The sequence below is a fragment of the Cygnus atratus genome, chromosome 13, assembly GCF_013377495.2.
Source record: "Cygnus atratus isolate AKBS03 ecotype Queensland, Australia chromosome 13, CAtr_DNAZoo_HiC_assembly, whole genome shotgun sequence".
Taxonomy (NCBI): Eukaryota; Metazoa; Chordata; class Aves; order Anseriformes; family Anatidae; genus Cygnus; species Cygnus atratus.
Window position 1 is genome coordinate 4,756,434 of NC_066374.1, and position 18,550 is coordinate 4,774,983.

General features: G+C 41.2%; 1 protein-coding gene across 1 annotated transcript in view; it reads right to left on the minus strand.

Moving 5' to 3' along the window:
* Positions 1–402: 402 nt before the first annotated feature.
* Positions 403–18,550, minus strand: part of LOC118245452 (vascular endothelial growth factor receptor kdr-like) — a 131,002-nt gene continuing 112,854 nt past the window's right edge. The window contains exons 25-30 of the mRNA XM_035541645.2: positions 15,413–15,512; positions 14,710–14,815; positions 13,163–13,287; positions 12,804–12,882; positions 9,421–9,515; positions 403–613 (exon numbers count right to left, since the gene is read on the minus strand). Coding sequence (XP_035397538.2) covers positions 403–613; positions 9,421–9,515; positions 12,804–12,882; positions 13,163–13,287; positions 14,710–14,815; positions 15,413–15,512 — 716 coding nt within the window. The remainder of the gene's footprint in view (positions 614–9,420; positions 9,516–12,803; positions 12,883–13,162; positions 13,288–14,709; positions 14,816–15,412; positions 15,513–18,550) is intronic.

The following is an 18,550-nucleotide window of genomic DNA, read 5'->3' on the forward strand; positions in this document are numbered from 1 at the left end:
CATACTAAACAATCCCTGCAGCATGTGTGCAGGACCAGCAGAATGAATCTTGTTTTCACAGCTAGCTTGACATGACTTGTGGTGACTCTTACAGAGCTAATCTGCAAATGCCAATGAACAGTCCCAGCTAGGAAGGAAGGATGGAAACACTTGGGGCTTACAGCTCCTAATTACAATTCTGATAGAATTTTAATTCACTGCATGTGTTGCAATAGGCCTTTAAAGATAACATGGAGGATGCTCGTAAAGTGTTTCTGTTCACATCAGAGATGTGCCAGAAGAAACGTGAACCAGTGTGCTGTCAGATTTCCCTTCTGTTTTCACCCAAACCCTGTATGGAGGCATGTAAGAATCTAGCATGGTTAAGAGAGGAGCAAGAGGCCCTGCCTCAGGGTGGGCTGATTACACTGGAGGTGCAGAGTAGTGAATGACGGAGTTGTAATCTGGAGGTGGGCTGTGGCACTCCAGGTTGGGATCCATAGGAAGGAGAACAGAGTCTTCCAGTGTGAAGTCCATGGTGTCCTCTTCAACCTGCACTGCTGGCTGGTATTTGACAGCCTCACGCTCGTGGTCAGATAATATGGATTCTTTGCTCTTGCTAACAGCTCTCCGCCTGTTGAGAAAAAACAATATAATATATTGACCCTGTCTCCTTAAGTTTTTGTCTCCCCATATAATGAATAGTCAAAATTATTTAAAAATATATGCATATATAAGCACTTCAATTTAACTTTGCAGCATCCTGTAAGACAGTGACATTTTACAAATTGGATAATAAAACTGAATTAGGTATTTCAGAGAACACAGTGTAATAAAAATAGATTTACGAGAAAATCCAGGAGTCCTGATGCCCTGTCTTCTTAGCTTTATACTTTTCAGTGTATTGTATATCTTAGTTATAAATGCACCCGTCCTATACATACAATATTTTTCTCTCATTGTTCTGACACAGATCAGTAAAAACCTGACTTTTCTGAAAGTAGAACTGAAGACTGAATTTTCCTGAAGTGTAATAAAGGATGAATTAATTAATAATCTAAGTCAGACTCCAATTTAAAATGATACTGGAAGCATTGTAGGGCAAGATCTCTCTCATATTCTCTAGCCCTTTAAAACTACTGAGCAGTACGCTAGTGAGGGGCAGTGCTTTTCAACATTATAACTGCTGGCCTGTAACTGATCCTATTAAAGAGAGCCAGGTTTCATTTTCTGCTGTCTCTTCTTATTATAGGTGATTCAGGTGGTGGGAGAGAAGTGACTTACATCGCACAGAGCAACATCAATGTTAAAAGTGGGAGAACCTGGAATTTGTATCACAAGGTCACCTTGAGGAAGTGGCGTGGAAGAAAAGGTACTTTCTCTTGTAGGCTGCCTTAAATACAATGTTTTAAGCCTGGTTTCTTCTGAGTAATTCATTGAAAGAGGTTTGGATAATTTAGGATTGGTTCTGATAAGGATCCCAACCTGAGAATGGCTTTTGAACTTCTCCACTTTGCTTAGGACCCTTTAACATGCATCTCTTTGGAATAAGCCTCGCTCGCAGACTGATCACGGCACTGCTCAGGTCTCAGTTCAGAATGACTCATGAATGTGCCTGGGAGAACTGAAAATCAGGTAGTACTGAAGCACTTTGTGTATTTCACATGTGTTTAAAGGAGCATAAAGCTACATCATAATGACCCTAACCAAACCCAAATAATCAATAGTCATCAAATGATTGTATTATTCGTTACACTTAATTTATTTGTACTGCTTCAGCGACTACAGTCCCCAGCAGCTCATCAGGGATTCAGAGTGCTGGGTGCTTTACAAAGAAAGCAAAGCAGGTTCCTGCTCCAGTAAACATAAAACAGTAACTAAGAGACAGATACAGTAATTGGAGGAAGGAGGACAAGTATTGTGAAAAGGAGAAGTTGGTGATTTGAGACACCGGTTGTGTGTGCTGACACGTTTTTGTGGAGGTACAGCAAAGTACCACTGTTGACTTAAGAGCAGGTTGATGCTGGGCATGACAGAATTGCAGTGGATACTAGGCACAGCTCCTCTCTACTGTGAAAGGATAAATATGACTTGCCAGTTGTGCTACTGTGACTGCAGAAGTTGTGTTATCTTGCCTCTGAATCTGGAACGTGCCAAAAGCTTCCATTTTCCTATAAGCAGCAGATATTCTAATCTGGATGACAGAATTAGCATCAGTGCCTTCATTTAAAAATTTTCTAATTCTGAGTGTGCATGGATAATGCAGTGCATTGGCTAAGACAGAACACCAGTTTACGAATCTGTCCACAACCACATTTAACAGTCTGTAGTGCCCATCTGTAAATTATCCATCCCTGTAGTTCTCCTCTTAGGAAAGTGTGTGGAGTAGGTGATGCTGTGTACATCCTAGTCCATGAAGCTAGTCATTCGAAGCCAGGAGCTGAGATGTGCAGCCAAATTCAGACTTAACAAACAGCTGCAACTCCAGTCAGCTGCACTGGGAGATTGGCTACCTCATGGCTGGCTTGATTTGAGCATGTGGCTTTCCACAGAATGTTGCATCTCCAGCTTGGTCTCTAGGAAGTGAAGCCAGGACCACTGAGTTGTAACAGCCAGCTCACCACCTCTTGTCCATCTAGAGTAAACTTGGGTTCTGTGACTTCTTAAATGCAAGTACATAGTTTATAGATGCAAGCTAATGTTACTGAGCTCTTAGGATTGCATAGAGCATTGAAACCAAACCTGTTGACTGGCAAAGCAGAAATTCTGAAATAAGTAGTAAGCCTGAGAGCTCCAACAAAAGCATAGCATGCTTTGATTTCACAATCTAAGTTTTTCGTCTCTGTCCAGAGAAAATCCTGAGTGGAAGCTTTTTCTCTGTACTAGACATTTGGCAGCTGGCTCTGTTTGCACACACACACACTTTCTTTGCAGATAAATTATTCCCTGGCTTCACTAACAGAACCACAATTTGCTTCTCTGCTTATTTATGTATTTTTATTCTTGTTGCTCAGTCCTATTGACTTGTGTCAGACAATTCCATGGATGCTCTGGCATTCAATTTGCCAGGTATTAAAGTTGTCAGTGGAGACAGGGAGAAGCTTGAAAGTATCTGTTTAACTTGCCCCCCAACCTGCATATCTCAGAGTGCTAGAGAAAAGAAATGTTATTAGGGTTTAGTCTGGCCACACAATAGGAAATTTTCGACCCACATAGACTCCCAGTAAGAGTTCTTGTTAGGTTTCTGCCTCTCGAGGTCAGGACACTGGATCCAAGAATGACTTGGTCTATCACTGAAATCATGCTGGTGTTTGAGAAGGACTCATAAATGCTGACATCTAATATTTGCTCCAAAGACAGAAGGCTGATGAGTTAGGTCAGAAGAAGCAAATTTTGTCGTTAGTCATCTTATGGCAGACCAAAATGCAATTAACTTTAAAAACTACTCCTTTCATTCTAAATACATTTCCTAAATTAAAGCTATTCAAGGGTCTTTGCATTTTTCCCTTTAATGCTCTATATTTACTGACACTTCAATCTCCTCTGTTCATACTCAGCCGCAGAGAAATGTACATATGCTTGGACTGTATATGGGAAAACTAGACTGCGGCTTCCCTTTTCTGTCTGTCCTTGAAATCTCATTTTTTTACATAGAAACTGACACACTGAATCAGACGATCAGTCCATCTGCATCTTGCCTCTGGCAGTGGTCAGTATTTAAGGCTTCAGAGGAAGCCAAACCCCCTTATGCTCTGAGCCAGTTGTACCATCCCATATAAGATAAAAACTTCTCCCTCAGCCCCACAGATCAATATTTTCTGACTGAGGTCATTAGATTTGATTAATCATACAATTATATAGCTACAAAAGATAATAATGGTTATGCAATTAAATAATTTTATTAAAAACTAGCCATTGCTTGGTTCGGTGCTTGTCCTGGCTTGGTATTACAGCACCCCAAAAGGTGTTTCCTGAGCCTGATTTTGCCGAACTCCTGAACGCTGCAGCTGCAGGAGGTGATAAAAGAGATGGTCAGTTTTGATAAATCTGCTCCTAACTGTGAATGTGTCAGCCCAGCCCCACGTGGCTGTCAGTATTCTCACCACAGCACAGCGGTGGAGATGTAGGTGTGTGAATTAGGTGACATTCAGCTGAAATCCATTTGCCCACTGACCCCAGCTGGTCCCATTTTACACAGCGCCCAACTCTTTGGTCATTCCAAGAACATGTACTATTTCAGGCAAGATAAGGCACTTGACTCCTCTCCTTCAGCAGGGGTCTTGCAAATTAGGGAGGTTTATGGGGGGAAGCACAAAAGCAAGGAAAGCACTGGAGGAACCAGAGGTGGAGGAGGAGAAGAATGCAAACTGGTAGCAGCAAATGAGCTGAGAACAACATTCATCATAACCGGGAAATCCTGCAGCACTTCAGGATGTGTATCTGTGGTGTCCCTGAGCCCAGAGCCAGTGTTGCATTTGTGAGATTTCAAACCAGGTCTGGGACAGAGGTTCCTCCTAGGTGGAGGAACCTAGCTGAAAGGCTGCCAGGTGAGTAAATAGGACTATACCCAGGAGATGGGTTAGCACAGTGCTTGTGCTCCGTGCCACTGCGTGTATGTGCGGTGTCTGTGGGGCTCCGCTCTGTTCATGGCTCTCATGTCCCAGACACAAACCTGAACAAGTGCATTTTAGTTTGGTGCTGTGGTGTGGGGAGTGAGAGCCATTTTCAGTTCCCATTTTTACTGTGCTTTGTCAGAGTTTCTGATACAGATGAAGCTGTAAAGTCTAGGAATTAAACTAGATGAAGGAAGACTTAGCCTGAATGTTAAGTAATCTTTCACAAGATTTTTTTAAGTTTTCCAAAGAGGGGCCAAAGTTGCTTAGAAGATACCACAGAGGATAATCCTGTAATAGTTAGAAAGCCTAAATGAGTTAATGAGACTTTTTCATCCTTCTGTATGAACCAGAGACTTCGGTAAGAGGTAGAAAAACACTGCAATTGCCAAGAAGCTGGCAGATCATGACTAGGGCTGTTTATTTTTATCTGAGAGGGAGGCAGTTTCTAATAGCCTAAACCTAAGGGTCAGTAACTTAAAGAGGAGCACAGAGAGAGGTGACTGTAAGAAAATCACCCTGTCCAGTGTGGGACTGCATTACAAGATGCAGCACTTATTCCCCGTACTGCCGAGCTGCTCTTACTGCTTTGCAATAAAATGCCCAAGTATCTTGCCCTGAGTAGAAAAAACTAATAGTCTGTTGTGTCCATGTAGAAATCGTGGGCTTATTCAGAAGCTGTGTTTAGGGAAAGATGAGAAATTGGGCTGAGCATTGCCAAGTAGACCTGTTTGTCTCCTGACCGCATCTCGTAACAACTTTAAGGAGCTTCAGGGCCCTGTAGCAGCTATCATAGGTGTCTAGTGAGGCACAGAGTAACAGAGATTAATTTTCTTTATTTTTTCAGAAATGAAAGAAGTAAAAGGGTTATTTTTTTCCCCTGATACTTATTACTGATGCAGTTTGCTTTAATGCATTCTGGACAGAGTACTGTGCAGTAGGAATTTAATCCTGGGTGCCCCTCTGGCTATATCAGTGCGATCAGTAGTCTACTGGCAAGGAAAGCTTAAGGGGTTAGAATCAAAAATACATTGTTTTGTGAAACATTTCTAAACACAAAGCACATCTAGAATAAAGTTTTAAGAGGCCAAAGCCACCCAATTATTAAGTATGCGTCCCCTTGCATGTGTGGCAAAGTCAGTCAGCTATCTGAAATTCAAACCACCCAGAATAAAAGCCTCTGACATTAGCTCCAGCACTCTAAAAGCAGTGAGATGAAAAGCACTGCAGTCAAAACCAAGCTGGAGTCCTTGCCACTATAAGCATATATTATAATCCTAGGAAAAAATGGGCTTGCATAACTTTCCCAGTAGGTACTGACTCAAAGTTTCTTGTATTTGGAGAGCTCAAGTCAGGTCATTGTGCAAGGTGCTGCATGACACAACGCGAAGTACATTTGCTATCTCAGCATCTTCATCACGGAAGAAAAATCTGCTGAAGCTGAGTTCTGCTGTAGAGCAAAAGTATTTCCATAGCTCATTTTTCTGAGATGTTGCAGGTTTCTGGCCCAATTACCTGGGTTGCATTGTTGTTGGGCACCTTGCATTCGGACGTGAATGCCTGCTGCTCCCAAGCAGAATCACTTTGTTTCAATGTTATTGATTTGCCTTAGGCCCAGTTTGGCTTTGGCAAAGGCAGAGCCCTCAGTGATGTGATCTGGATGCAGCATCCAGCGCTCAGAGCGCATCAGCTGAGCCTCAGTCGGCCGGTGTCATGGGCCTTGGCCAGATCCAGACAAGTAATTTCGGAGCAACTGAGGATAATTGGATTGGGGGGGGAAAGAACGGAGAGGGATGGAGGGAGGACAACTGAGCAGATATCAAACCTGTCAGAATTAAACCTATTATAGCTTTAACCAATAACTTGATTATAGAGGCTCTGGGAGAATTCGGAAGCAGTGCTTGGCAGTAGCCTGTTAACAGTACGAGATGAAACCTGACAGTCATCCCGTCATGAAGTCCCCTCTGTGCTGAACGTGCTTCCTCGAACGCTAACTCTGGTGTCATTATCCAGGTCAGTCTTTCTGTCCCTCCTACAGCTACTGCTGTAGCTTTAGACTGCAGCAGGACAAAATGCTGAGAGCTCAGAAATGGTTAGCCCAGCCTAACAGTGCCCCGAGTATCAGATTCACCTCCAGTAAACTCTTGACACTGACACACCATGGTGTGTAGTGTTGCCAAATTTTAAACTTGACAGAGAAATGAATACAAGATAAATAAACAGCAAGATTTTGGCAAAAATAATAAATGCAGCCACCCTGGTTTAGAAAACATGCTAAGCCTTTGAACAGTTTTGTTTCATAAAAGAAAGACATTTGAAAAGGATCCAGGGTAAATGTTTTTGATAAGGAGAGATATACAATTAACAGGGGTGACTTTATCTCCCCTATTAAACCAGAGCTCATTTCTGATCTCCGTTAGCCATTTGGAGACTATTCCATATGCTTTTGAGGCTTATTTTGCAAGTCAGCAGTGCAGAAGGACCAAGGGGTGTCATGCCCTCAAACAAGGGGGCATCAAGATGCTCTCCAACTACGTAAAAAAAATGTTATTTGTTCCAGCGATAGGCAAGGTTATACAAACAGCTGACAAAATAGCCTTCTCAACTGGACCCCAAACACTCGGGGAAGGATCTGTCCAAGAAAAAGCACACCTCTGTCTGCTTAGAGGTAGCTATGCTCCTGGGAATGAGGAGACAACAAACAGCTTGCTGCCCTGTTTGCTTTTATAGCAGACCTTTGTTAAGATGGTCTTTGTGGTCTGGCTGGCACAGCAAGTATCAGATAGCTCATGGTGAGTGGAATCCCGTGGAAGCACTGGCTGTAAGTGGGACAGCCCCACGTGCTGGGGGTCAGGCAGAGATTCCCTGAACGCCGCAGAGTGGTGTTACTTCACAGTCACTCCCAGTGGGCCTGATAGCAGTTCAGAAGGTTTTCCTGGAAATCTCGAAAGAACAGGCTGTTACAGAATTTTTGTGTTTCTGCCTGCATCTGGCTGGCTGTTGATTTTGTGATTTTCATCAGAAGGCTTGGAAGGGGGAGACAGAGAGCCTTTCTCTTCCACGATTCCCTCCAACTATTTATCCAAGGGATGGAAAACGCAGTAGGGGAAATAGCAGTCAGAGATGATTGACTGAAGCCAAATAGGACAAATAGGACAAAATAGGACAAAATTTGATAGGACAAATCCTATCTGGGAGGCTGCTTGTGTGTGTGAATGTGCCGGATTAGTGTCAGCATGACATCATGCAGCAGAGAGGTAGATCAAACCAGGTAAGTATCCTGGCAGTCCAGTTCCTGACATTTGAGCTGCTTTTTTTAGAGCTGGTGCCATTTGGTCTCCATAGCAATGCGTTGTGCTGTGCAGAAATCCTCTCAGCACAGACACATGGAACCTCATCTGACTCTCCGCTAGTCCTGCACCAGGTACGATGCTGTGACAGTGCCACACACAAAATACTTCAAGGCTCTCTAGCCTTTGCTATGTAACATTTGCCCTTTTCCTCTTTCTCCTCTTCTGCCATCAGACACACATAGGGTAATTTATGGTTTTAAGGCCTGATAAGGCAAGGCAAGTTTCTTCCATCTTGCTTTTCTCTTTGCATGAGGGAGTTGCAGCTCCTCTGAAATAGTCTTATATTCTGACTGTGCATTCTCATGTTCTCTCTCCCTTACTATGCAGAAATCGTGCTATTTTTTTCTTGATGAAGAACAAGGAATTGCTCTGGTGGGGAAGATCATTGAATTTAATAAAGAGGAAGCCAATAGATATCTCATCAATAAATTTCAGAGAAAACTCTAGGCAATTCAGTTAAAATCTAATTAGCTTACTTAACTGAACAGACACAGAGATCCTTGCTATAGAATTGTTTTTTAAAAATAGTGTGGGTTGCTAATCTTTGAAATTCTACACATTGACATCTGAATCAGTAAATGGATTACTACTGCTATTATTCTTTTCTAGGAAGGTAAAAACGGAGAAGACCGGTCTAGGTCTACTCTCTGCCTCTACCCAATTGCTACAAAAATATAAAGAACTATTAGCTAAGATGGTATCCACTTTTGTTCTGTGATGGTCCGCACTATGAATGGATAACGTACATCAAACTTTGGCATAGCCTCTGTTCGTAAGACAGATCTGAAAAATGCAATTCATAGGATCCTGTAGGTGGTAGGCTTAAAGGTAGTCCCCCCCAGTTCTCTGGGGGACTGTCATCATAGTAATGAAAAAACAAGTGTAGAAATCACAGTTCTGGTAAATGTACCTTAGACAGCTTTGCAGCGCTTATACTATTCTTTATCAAACATTCCATGCATATATCTATACTCTCCTTTACTAAACATTGCTTCTTAACTTTTCTCACATCTCATCAGATGCAAAACTGCCAGTCCTATATCTAAAGTCTACTTGACTTTTTTGAAAAAAAAAAAAAAGAAAAAACAGTTAAATTGATTGATAAGACTTTATGTGCTCAAAGCTGATGAAATGAGTTTTCATTTTTATCACATGAATCAATTTATTGTGTTAATTATCCTTCTTGTAACGTAAATTTGACAATACTGCCTTCCTTCCAGAGACCTGGAAGTGAGTTTTATGTTCAGCTTCTTTTTGGAAGCAGTTTACATCATACTTTCCTTGATCTTAAAATACATTAACTGTGACCTTTCTGTTACAGTATTGAAACCCAGAGTTGCTTCTCCTTCTAGCCTGTTTAGATTGTGTAACAGTTTTTCTTTTGGAATCGGAAACAAAACTGTAAACTTTGGAAGCATTTTTCTGAATGGAACACTGACTTCCAAAGAAATAAACAAAAAGTACTCAGTACTCACGCTAGCGCCATGATCCCATAAGGCCAGGAACGGATTTCCAGCCTCTTTGGGCTTTTTATCTCATCTGACGTCAGCACCATCCCACTGTCTGACTCCTGTATAGCAAAAGGAAGAGGACATCAGCAGAGTGCCGACTGATGTGACAGCATGGAGCACTTTTAAATTAGAAGTGGTTTGCCAAGGGGAGAGCATGGAGAAGAGTCAGACTAAACCAGTATTAAAGTCAGTGGAGAAAGAAAGTCAAGTATCTAGTTAAAATAACAAATTCTGGCTATTATTTTGCGCTGATGCAGCTTTGGGGTAAGTCGATAGAACTTCACCTTATCAAATTATCTCCAGCTACAGAGCAGGTAAAACAAGGGCAGGGGAATGCAGCTTCTCCTCCATGGTGGCCTGTAGGGGTTGGGGCTCCTTGTCTAGGCAGTTATTAGGGGGAGACGGCCAACAAGGTGGCCATCCGTAGGTGTTATATTGCAGTGCAGTATACTGCTGCTTGCGTACTGGAGTTTAATGTAGAAGCTACCAGCTATTCCACGTAATTGCAAGATCATGGATATTATCATGTAGAATGGAATACCAGCCAAAAACCTGCAAGGCATGTGTTTGCATCAGAACTTTCAATTGCATGCTATTTAGTGACACGCTTAACACAGAAACACAGAGATATGGCCACATGGTATATGAAATCAAGCCCATTCCTCCGAATAGTCTCTTATCAGGGCCAGTTTCATCAGCTTTTAGCCAACTGATCCTGATAATGATGCTGTTTAGCTTGAGAACATTTACCTTTTTTTTATGATGGTCATTTTTAAAAAAACTGTTTTAAATGTACATTAATGTACCAATATGTAGCTGTTGTAACACTGAAAATGCTTTTTTTTTTCGTATTTTGAAAATGCATTCTTGAAATGAACGTATCAAAAAAACAATTTGACATCTTCAAACCTGAAATTGATATTAAGTAGGCCATATGGATATCATCTAGATAGGACAGCTGAGACACAGGAATGGACAGAAATTCATAAAGAATATATCCAATAATACTGTCTACGCTCATCAGATAAATCATAACTTAAATACCTACAAGAAATACACTGTGTGTTAGAAACAGATATATTTAGGGGGAGTGGAAGTTCAGTATCAGTTTGGCAAATCCAGATGTCTTGCAAGAATATATAGCCTAAAAGGCTAATTGTGCTTGAGATATGAAATTTTCGTGACCTATCCCACAAAACTATCTTGATTAGATTTAAAGTTGAGGTTGTGATGCAGCTGCACCTAAAATTGAGTCTCAAGGTTGTGATTAAGATCAAGCTGTTATTGTGCTAAGTGCTACACCAGTTCACAGACATGTACAGTCCTTGTTTTAAGTAAGTTTCAAAATATTAAATATCCCGAGGGATTTCTTTGCATTTGAAATATTTCCTGATGCTGAAAAGTTGCACAAACAACATGTTGTCTATCAAAATCAAGAAAGCAAAAGACTTCAACATGGGAAGTGAAACTGTAGTTATCTGTATTTTACCATTCAATCTGACTAAAACAGAAAAAATAAAAGCAAAAGCTTTTTAATAAATGTTTTGGTAATATATCAGTTGTTAATAAAATCAGTTCAGAAACTGCTTTTCAATATATAAAGTAAAATCTTAAATTAATTAGAATCTGTCAAAAACTTTTGTCTGAATTTCTCTCTGCCTTTTATCTTTATTATTTCTCTGTAAAATATGTGGTCTAGAAATAATTCATCTGATTACTGCTTTTCATTCTGCTTACAGAAAAATTGTTAGAAAATCTTAGCAGAGACTACAGAGAAGTAGCACAATTGCAGGAAGGCGTGGTAGAGCACTTTTAGAGTTCCTGGGCAACTATTTGAAATAATGACCAAACCAGTATTCATGTCTTGGGATTTAAGATAATTACAGTAATCTAAGTACACTTAATTAGTCCAAAAGTAGATCACATCACAATTTCACTTTAAAAGATTCCCGTTGAAATCTCACTTTCACTTCTGATCTGTTAATGTATTACCCTTTTTTTGAAGCTTTTCTCCCTCCATGTAAGGACCTTAAAATGCCAAGAAGGAGCATTTAGGAAAGTAATGCTCATGCTGGCAGCAGTAATCTCTTACTGATACCAGATCTATCTACTAAATGTCTTTGCGTGATTCAGAGGGACAGACTTTTATCCTGCAAAAGGAAAGATGCAAGAGCCAGGGAAAATGCTAAGCCTTCTAATCCCTAAGATTCACTGATAAAGGCGCAGAAATTACATTTGGCAAAATACTAGGGAATAGCGGGCATTGAGGCTGTGCTAACAAGGGGACAGACGAGATAGATGTTCCGTTTGTCAAGGACCTAATATATGTCCAGGACAGGTTGTAGCTGGAGACTTGACCCTTCTCAGGAGAGCTGATTTGAGGAAGGGCTGGCTGCTCAAGGGGGAGCGGTAGTTGGAGGGTGCGGGACTGTTCCCTGAGCATCTGAGCAGATAAACTGAAGTGTTGCTATAAAACTGCACACGTCCTTCTTTCCTGTTTCTGCTCTTAGCCAGCTGATGCATGCTGTCTTCCATTTCTATCCAATTTCTTCCAATTTCTGTCTGCTTCAAACATGCATTACAAGGGGCTGTCCGTAGTGACATAGAATCACTGAGTGCATGTGGCACTGCAGCCCACAAGTACCTGAACTGTAGAGGACATTTATGAGTTTTGTTTTGTTTAAATAAGGAAGTAAAAACAGAAACTAACCTTCACCTTTGGAACCTGTAGTTTCAGGGGAAGGCAACAAGCTGAACCATCATTCCACAATGAAACAGGCTTTTGTTTTCCACTGGAGTGCAAATGAAACCAATACCCTCCCACCTGCAGAGAGCCATTAAGCTAGCAATAAATATGTCCACCTAGGGTGTGGAAAATCCAGAGTTAAAGCCCTTTGAATCAAGTAAAGCAGGATCTTGAATCTTGGTCTTGTCTTTCCTGAACTAAGCACCCTCACCAGCAAGTTATTGGCTGTCTCAGGCAGCCAGAATCTCTTCTGGACACATTTCCTTCGAAAGGGGCCCTCTCAATGAGCTGCCATTTTCTTATGGGAAACAAAACAAAAACATGCTGAAATAAGTTCCTGTTTAGCTGTAAGGTAAAGCTCCTTAGCCTGATCAAAGCCAGGATAATCATGCATGAGCTTCTCTTTAAATTGTTTGTCCAACTAAATGCAGGTTCCTCTGTTGTCACACAGACCTATGTGTGAGATGCTAGGACCAAATTTTCTGATTGATTTAAAGCTTTTTCTTACCAAACACATTTCAAAAGCTCTACTAACTGTTTCTGGTGCTTGTGACAAGTGATCTGTGAACCTGCTGGAGAAGGATGCAGTCACCTCGCTTACCTCATGTATCACTTTCTCCTTTTCCACTGGCACCTCATCAAATGTCTTCACACTCAGTGGTCGCTTCTTGCTGTTGTTACTGAAAGCAAGAAAGTTGAGGGGTCAGCATAAAACCCAAGCAGATGCTGCACTGGTTGGTAACTCAATTAATATCCCTGACATGGCTCAATTTCCCATACCAGTCTTCCTTTTTCTTCTCTTCTAACTAACAAGCGATGCCCTGGCAATTGCGCCTGTCCAACTCCTTTAAAACAGCCGTATGGAGAGAGCACAACAAACAGTGCCCAGCTATATCAGATCTTTATTTCTCTCTTTCTCTTTCTCCCCCTCACCCATACTCACCCATATATTTTTCTTACCCAGTTTCCACTGCGCTCCAGCGATTGACACAGTTGTTCAAATTTTCTTCCATGGGGCAAGTTTTGGAGTTAGACTCTCCATCGGGGCACAACGTGATGTTCAGTGGGATATAGTCTTTACCATCCTATATAACACAAAAGAACACAAAGCTGGTAAAATCCATCTTGTACTGCATCTCAGATGTTAAAGGTTATCATATGAAACAGAGCTTTACACTGAGACAGGACTATATTTTATTTTAACTTTATGATGTTTCTGTAAGGTGTTCATTGATGTTCTTCACAACACATGTAAGTTAAAATGTGTAGCTTTATCCAACACTTACTGCATAGACGGCTTTGTATGAGGGAAATTGTTCACTTCAGGTAATCTATGACATAAAATGGCTGAATATTGTCTGTAGCGTTCCAGTTAAAACTTGTAAATGTCCTTCCCATATGGCCCTGCAGTGTCTTGTTCCAAGGGGCCAGTCTCGGGGACACCTCAAACCAAGTTTAAGCCACATGTCTGGGAGAAGGGAGGGAGTGGCTGGAAGTCACAAAGTCCCCATGGCTGATACGATTTGAACAGAATTTGGAATTGGTAAAATAATAGTGTCTTACTTATAGACTTTTTGCTTATCTGCAACTTAAGGAGTTGCAGCATAGTAAGAGCCATTCCTTAAAATGGTAGCCTTAAAGGATCTTATTTCTTGTCCTTACAAGGAATTGCTGCTGCAAGTTTAATGGAATTCAGGTCACATCTTAATAAACTCAGCATTGTCATTTACACCACTGTAGAAATCTTCAGAAATTACTAAGTCTTTAAACTATTTGTGCAAGTTTCCCTTTGCTTTCTTATTTCTTTTAATTCTGTGAACCAATTTAGTGCCCTATTCCCTTGCCATGATTTTTATGTCTCGTTAATTTGCTTTGGTTCCAGGATAAAACTCACAAGCTCTTCATATTGCAAACTGGGCCCTCTTCAACTTAGCTTCACTAAATTTGTTTACAAACAGGAAGGAGCTGCAGGGGAGTGTTTGATTTCTTCTTAAATTGAATTGACAGTTACATAACTGGTCTGGTTGCTTTTAGTGAAGAAGGAAACAGATTTAACTATTACAAAATCAATAATTATGTAATTGACTTTCTGAGCTTTAAACTGCATCCTTTTAAAGCTCCTAAGAGCACTGATGAACATAAGCTCAGAAAATGAGAGAAAGTTCATACCAACTGGCAGCTTACTATATTGGAATCTAATTAAAATTGTGAGATAAAGCACCATTGTTACTCTAAGGGGCAACTGAGCCTATTTTTTAATTAATGTACCGTAAGTTTCTCTTATTAGGTATGGATAAACGTCTGGTTTTGAACTATAATCCCCTTTGAATAGTTAACATTTTATTTACTCATTCCAGCAGCCATTTTCCTTGCAACCTCTGCTATGAAGTCCAATCTAGTATTACTGCTCAACATAGTCTGTGCTTGTGTCCATGTATATGCATGGCCACACACATCCACTTCTATACAGGTAGACATTCATTGAAGAAATAGTTGTATTGCTGTACCTGCTGTACATTGGCCTGAAGAAGATCTCCTAAACGCTCCACAAGCTCTGTGAAAGTAGGCCTCTCTGTGGGCACTCCATGCCAACAATCCAGCATTGTCTGGTAGCTAGAGAAAAACCACAGGTGTTAAGAAAAGGATAAGAGCTTGCTCCCAAACTGTTTCTTTCTGCTACTGTTTGTTTTGGTCATCATTTAGGTAGTTTTGGATTGAGACACATTCAGATCTCCATGTTCTGAAATTCTACTCTAGTTTCACGTGGAATGCTTTTTCCATCCATATTTCTATGTTTCAAATAAGCCTGTAGGCTTTTTGTTTTCACCTAACTTTAAACTTGACCGATAGGCCCCACTGGCTTTGCCAAAATAAGTCATAGTTACAAATGCCTAGTTTCTGTCTCAGATTTGGAAATCAAGTCAGACACAGTAGTCTCCTGAATTGAGATTCAGGAACTACATCTGACTTGGGAAGATCTGTTAATCTTGTTGTTGGCAAAGGTCAAGCTGATTTGGTATTTCGTTGAAATTCATCTGTGGTATCAGGATACCCAAGGCATGCACAACTACAATGTTTCTGAAAACAAAATACAAAATATGTAGCTGTCATGTGATGAGGTCTCCTTCTTCCTCCACACTTCAATACAATCTGCTTTGTGAGGCTTGAATGACATGTAGTAGCTCTCAACACAAAGCCAGGAGGTCTTACACTTCCGGAGTAGAATATTCTGGAGATCGCATCCGGGTTCCTTCTTTGAGTCGTCGGCAAAAGTCCTCATCTATCTGCACTCCGGGGTATGGTGAGGCACCTGATGGGAGAAACAAGGAGGCGGCTCCAGTGATGTAAACACACATCAGTGATATCTGCTGAAAATTCGAGTTTACCTAGACTCTGACAGCAAAAGAAGCTAGAACACAGAAGGGGTTGGGATTTCAGTCATGCTGCCTCCTCTGAATTTGTAATATAGGCAGGACCACTCCAAAGTAAAACATGGCAGAAGAGAAATAAATGCTATTAGTCTGAGGCTTCAGATGACCTCTTGGTCAGAGGTAGGTAAGTTCCAGCTCATTCAATTAGTTATGTTCTATTTTCCAAGCTGTCAGTCTGCCGATATCCTGCACTAAGTGAATACACATCAAGTAAAGTCTTGCTAACCATTTGTTGCCTCAGCATCTCTGGCCTCTCTCAGTAAGTGCAGAGAAAACTTTAGGCATCTGGCTTCTGCCCAAGGCCAGGAGAACCTTGCAGCTCATCCCCAGGCATGGAATTGCAGTCCTTCTGTCCTGGTTCATCAGTCTAGTACTGTATATGTTTCATGCAGTCCCACAGGTAAAACTTCCTTCAGAAAAAACCTTCCACATTTTTAGCCTTGTTTTCTTTTCTGAGTGTGAATTCAGTGCTGCTTATTTTCAGGGCCACTCAAATGTTAGTGTGAAACCAGGAAGAATAGCTCGTGGCAACTGTAATTGAGAGGTAGGCTTCTGGAAAGGGACTGGTAGTATTAGGTTGACTTGCACAAAAGCTGGCCTACCAGCCATCAAAAAGGAGTGAGATTTGTCTCACATTCCTGTGTAAATAGTTATCTTCAGAGAAATAATAAATGAATCTGCTTTCTCTGCAACTAATGAGAGAATGGGCGCCTTTCAGAGGTTGTGATCTTTGTTGTATGACGTCTGCATTTTACAGTGCACCATGAATAAGGGGAACGAACATATGATTTGTGAAAGTGCTCTGGCACCTGACTAATCCGGACCTCACAGGTACAATTTGAGAGATGTCTGCACTGGAGTTTGAAAGGTTACTGAACCTATTGTAGATCTACCTGAAAGATCTGTAAAATTTCCTCCCTTCCTCCTCAGCAAAGGTTTCACACGTAGTACAACCCTTGTCTTTCACATTTTGGCATCCTAGAGGCTGGATAGTGAATTTGGAAGAAAATTTAATCAAGTCTTAACATAGCGGATTGAATGGAATCTGGATCTGTATCCAGCCCTCAAGGAATTTATATATGATTTACTGTCTACAACATTCCTGCGTATTTATTTCCTGTATATCTTTCCCCAGTCTGGAAACACCATTGTGTGCTGTGCACCTGGGGGCACAACAAGCCCAGCAGAAGTCTTTTGGAAGAAGGCAGTGAAGAGGGTGCCAAAATGTGGTTGTTCCCAGAATTATTCTACTTTGTGAATCTGACCACTCAGTTTGTAAAACTATGCACGGGGGGACAAAAATCCTGGCAACTTCCTAAGAGAGCATCTCAACACAACAAATAGGTTCCAATGACATTCAAAGCTCAGGGACACTTAGCCACGGCACATCTGAAATGCCTTTATGTGTAAGCATCAGATCACAGTATCAAGAGTGTTTCCTGAAGTTATGTAGATTAGAAATAGTCAGGAGCATCATTTCTGCTTTGCATCTTGATTTTCCTTCCTAGTTTTGTCTTTGGCCTGTCATTATGATCATAATAATTGCTGACAAGAATTAGTCTTGCAAATACGTTGATTGGGACTGAGACCTTGAGGGCAACACAGTGGAAATGGGAAATTCCCATTCAAGATCAAGAATTCCACTTGATCTGACAATCTGAGTTACCTTTTCTTGATAACGTCATTGATCTTCTCAACTGCAATGTGTTGGGGTGAGCAAGTACGGGGAAGGCAATGACAAATTACTTTTGATTGCAAAATCTTTTGGTAGTTTACACTTTGACTACTGCTAGTCTCCTCCTAGCTGGAGGCAGCTCAGATCTCAGAAGGGAGGAAATCTCCCTTTCCACCTCCATTCACCACTGCACTTCGTCTGAACTATGTAATAACTCGGGTTTGGGATGCTGAGACAGCTTGGAAGAAATGTAGGCTGAAACATATGGTATAAGGCCTAAACATGATGTTTTCCTTAGGGGAAAATCTGTTTCAAAATGCTCAAAGATGTGGCATACATTGGATATAGTAGCACTCTTTTGATCTTGGTTTTATTTTAGTAGGATAATAAGATGCTGATATTATACTACCAGGCACCGCTTGTTTATGTAATTACATCTGATTGCCTTTTGAACACTGCACATTTAAATTCCAAGGGATGACAACATTCTGTAAAGTGCCATGTGAGTGCCTTCCCGATGTATTAGAAACTGCTGGCACTGCCTGACGTGAAGTGTGCTGACCCCATTTAAATCAAGCAAACCCCAGTGCAAACCCAGTCCCAGATCGACATTGGCAGCCTCTCAAGCCCTGATTTCCTGTGTACCACTGACATGGGTCCAGTCTGCCAGCCTTTCTAGAGGAAGCGTATCATGCTTCATTCAGCTTCTGACCCTGACAGGACCCCCACTCAAGCCAACTGTGCATTTTGCTAATCTCTGTCTGCTCCTTGCTTGGAGGGTGCTAAGTCTGTGGAACCCAGTAAAAAGCAGTGGTTGTAAGTGGGAGCCAAAACACACCCTGTAGCAACGACAAAGAACTTTCCATCCCTTGGCTCTCAATGATCTGTAAAACTTTTATATAAGAGAGTTCAATCAGTGACACAAATCCTTAATTAAATATTTATCATGTGAGCGGCAGATGTGAGTAGTGCCAAGGCATGCCTGGATGATCTGTATGAAAAACCCTCTTAGAGAAAATGACTTGGTTTTGAATCTGTGCCATGGACTGAAGAAAGTAGTTTGTGATCTACGTCATAGTGAGGGCAGAGGCTGCCCTACGGATGGCAGCCCTCGGAGTAATTGAGTAGATTCCCCTGAACTCAGAAGAGGACAGCCCATTGTTCCAAGTAAGCACCTTCATTAAGAAAAGAGGCCGTCTAAGATGAAAAGCAAGCAGATAAATGATTTTTTTCCGAACAGTT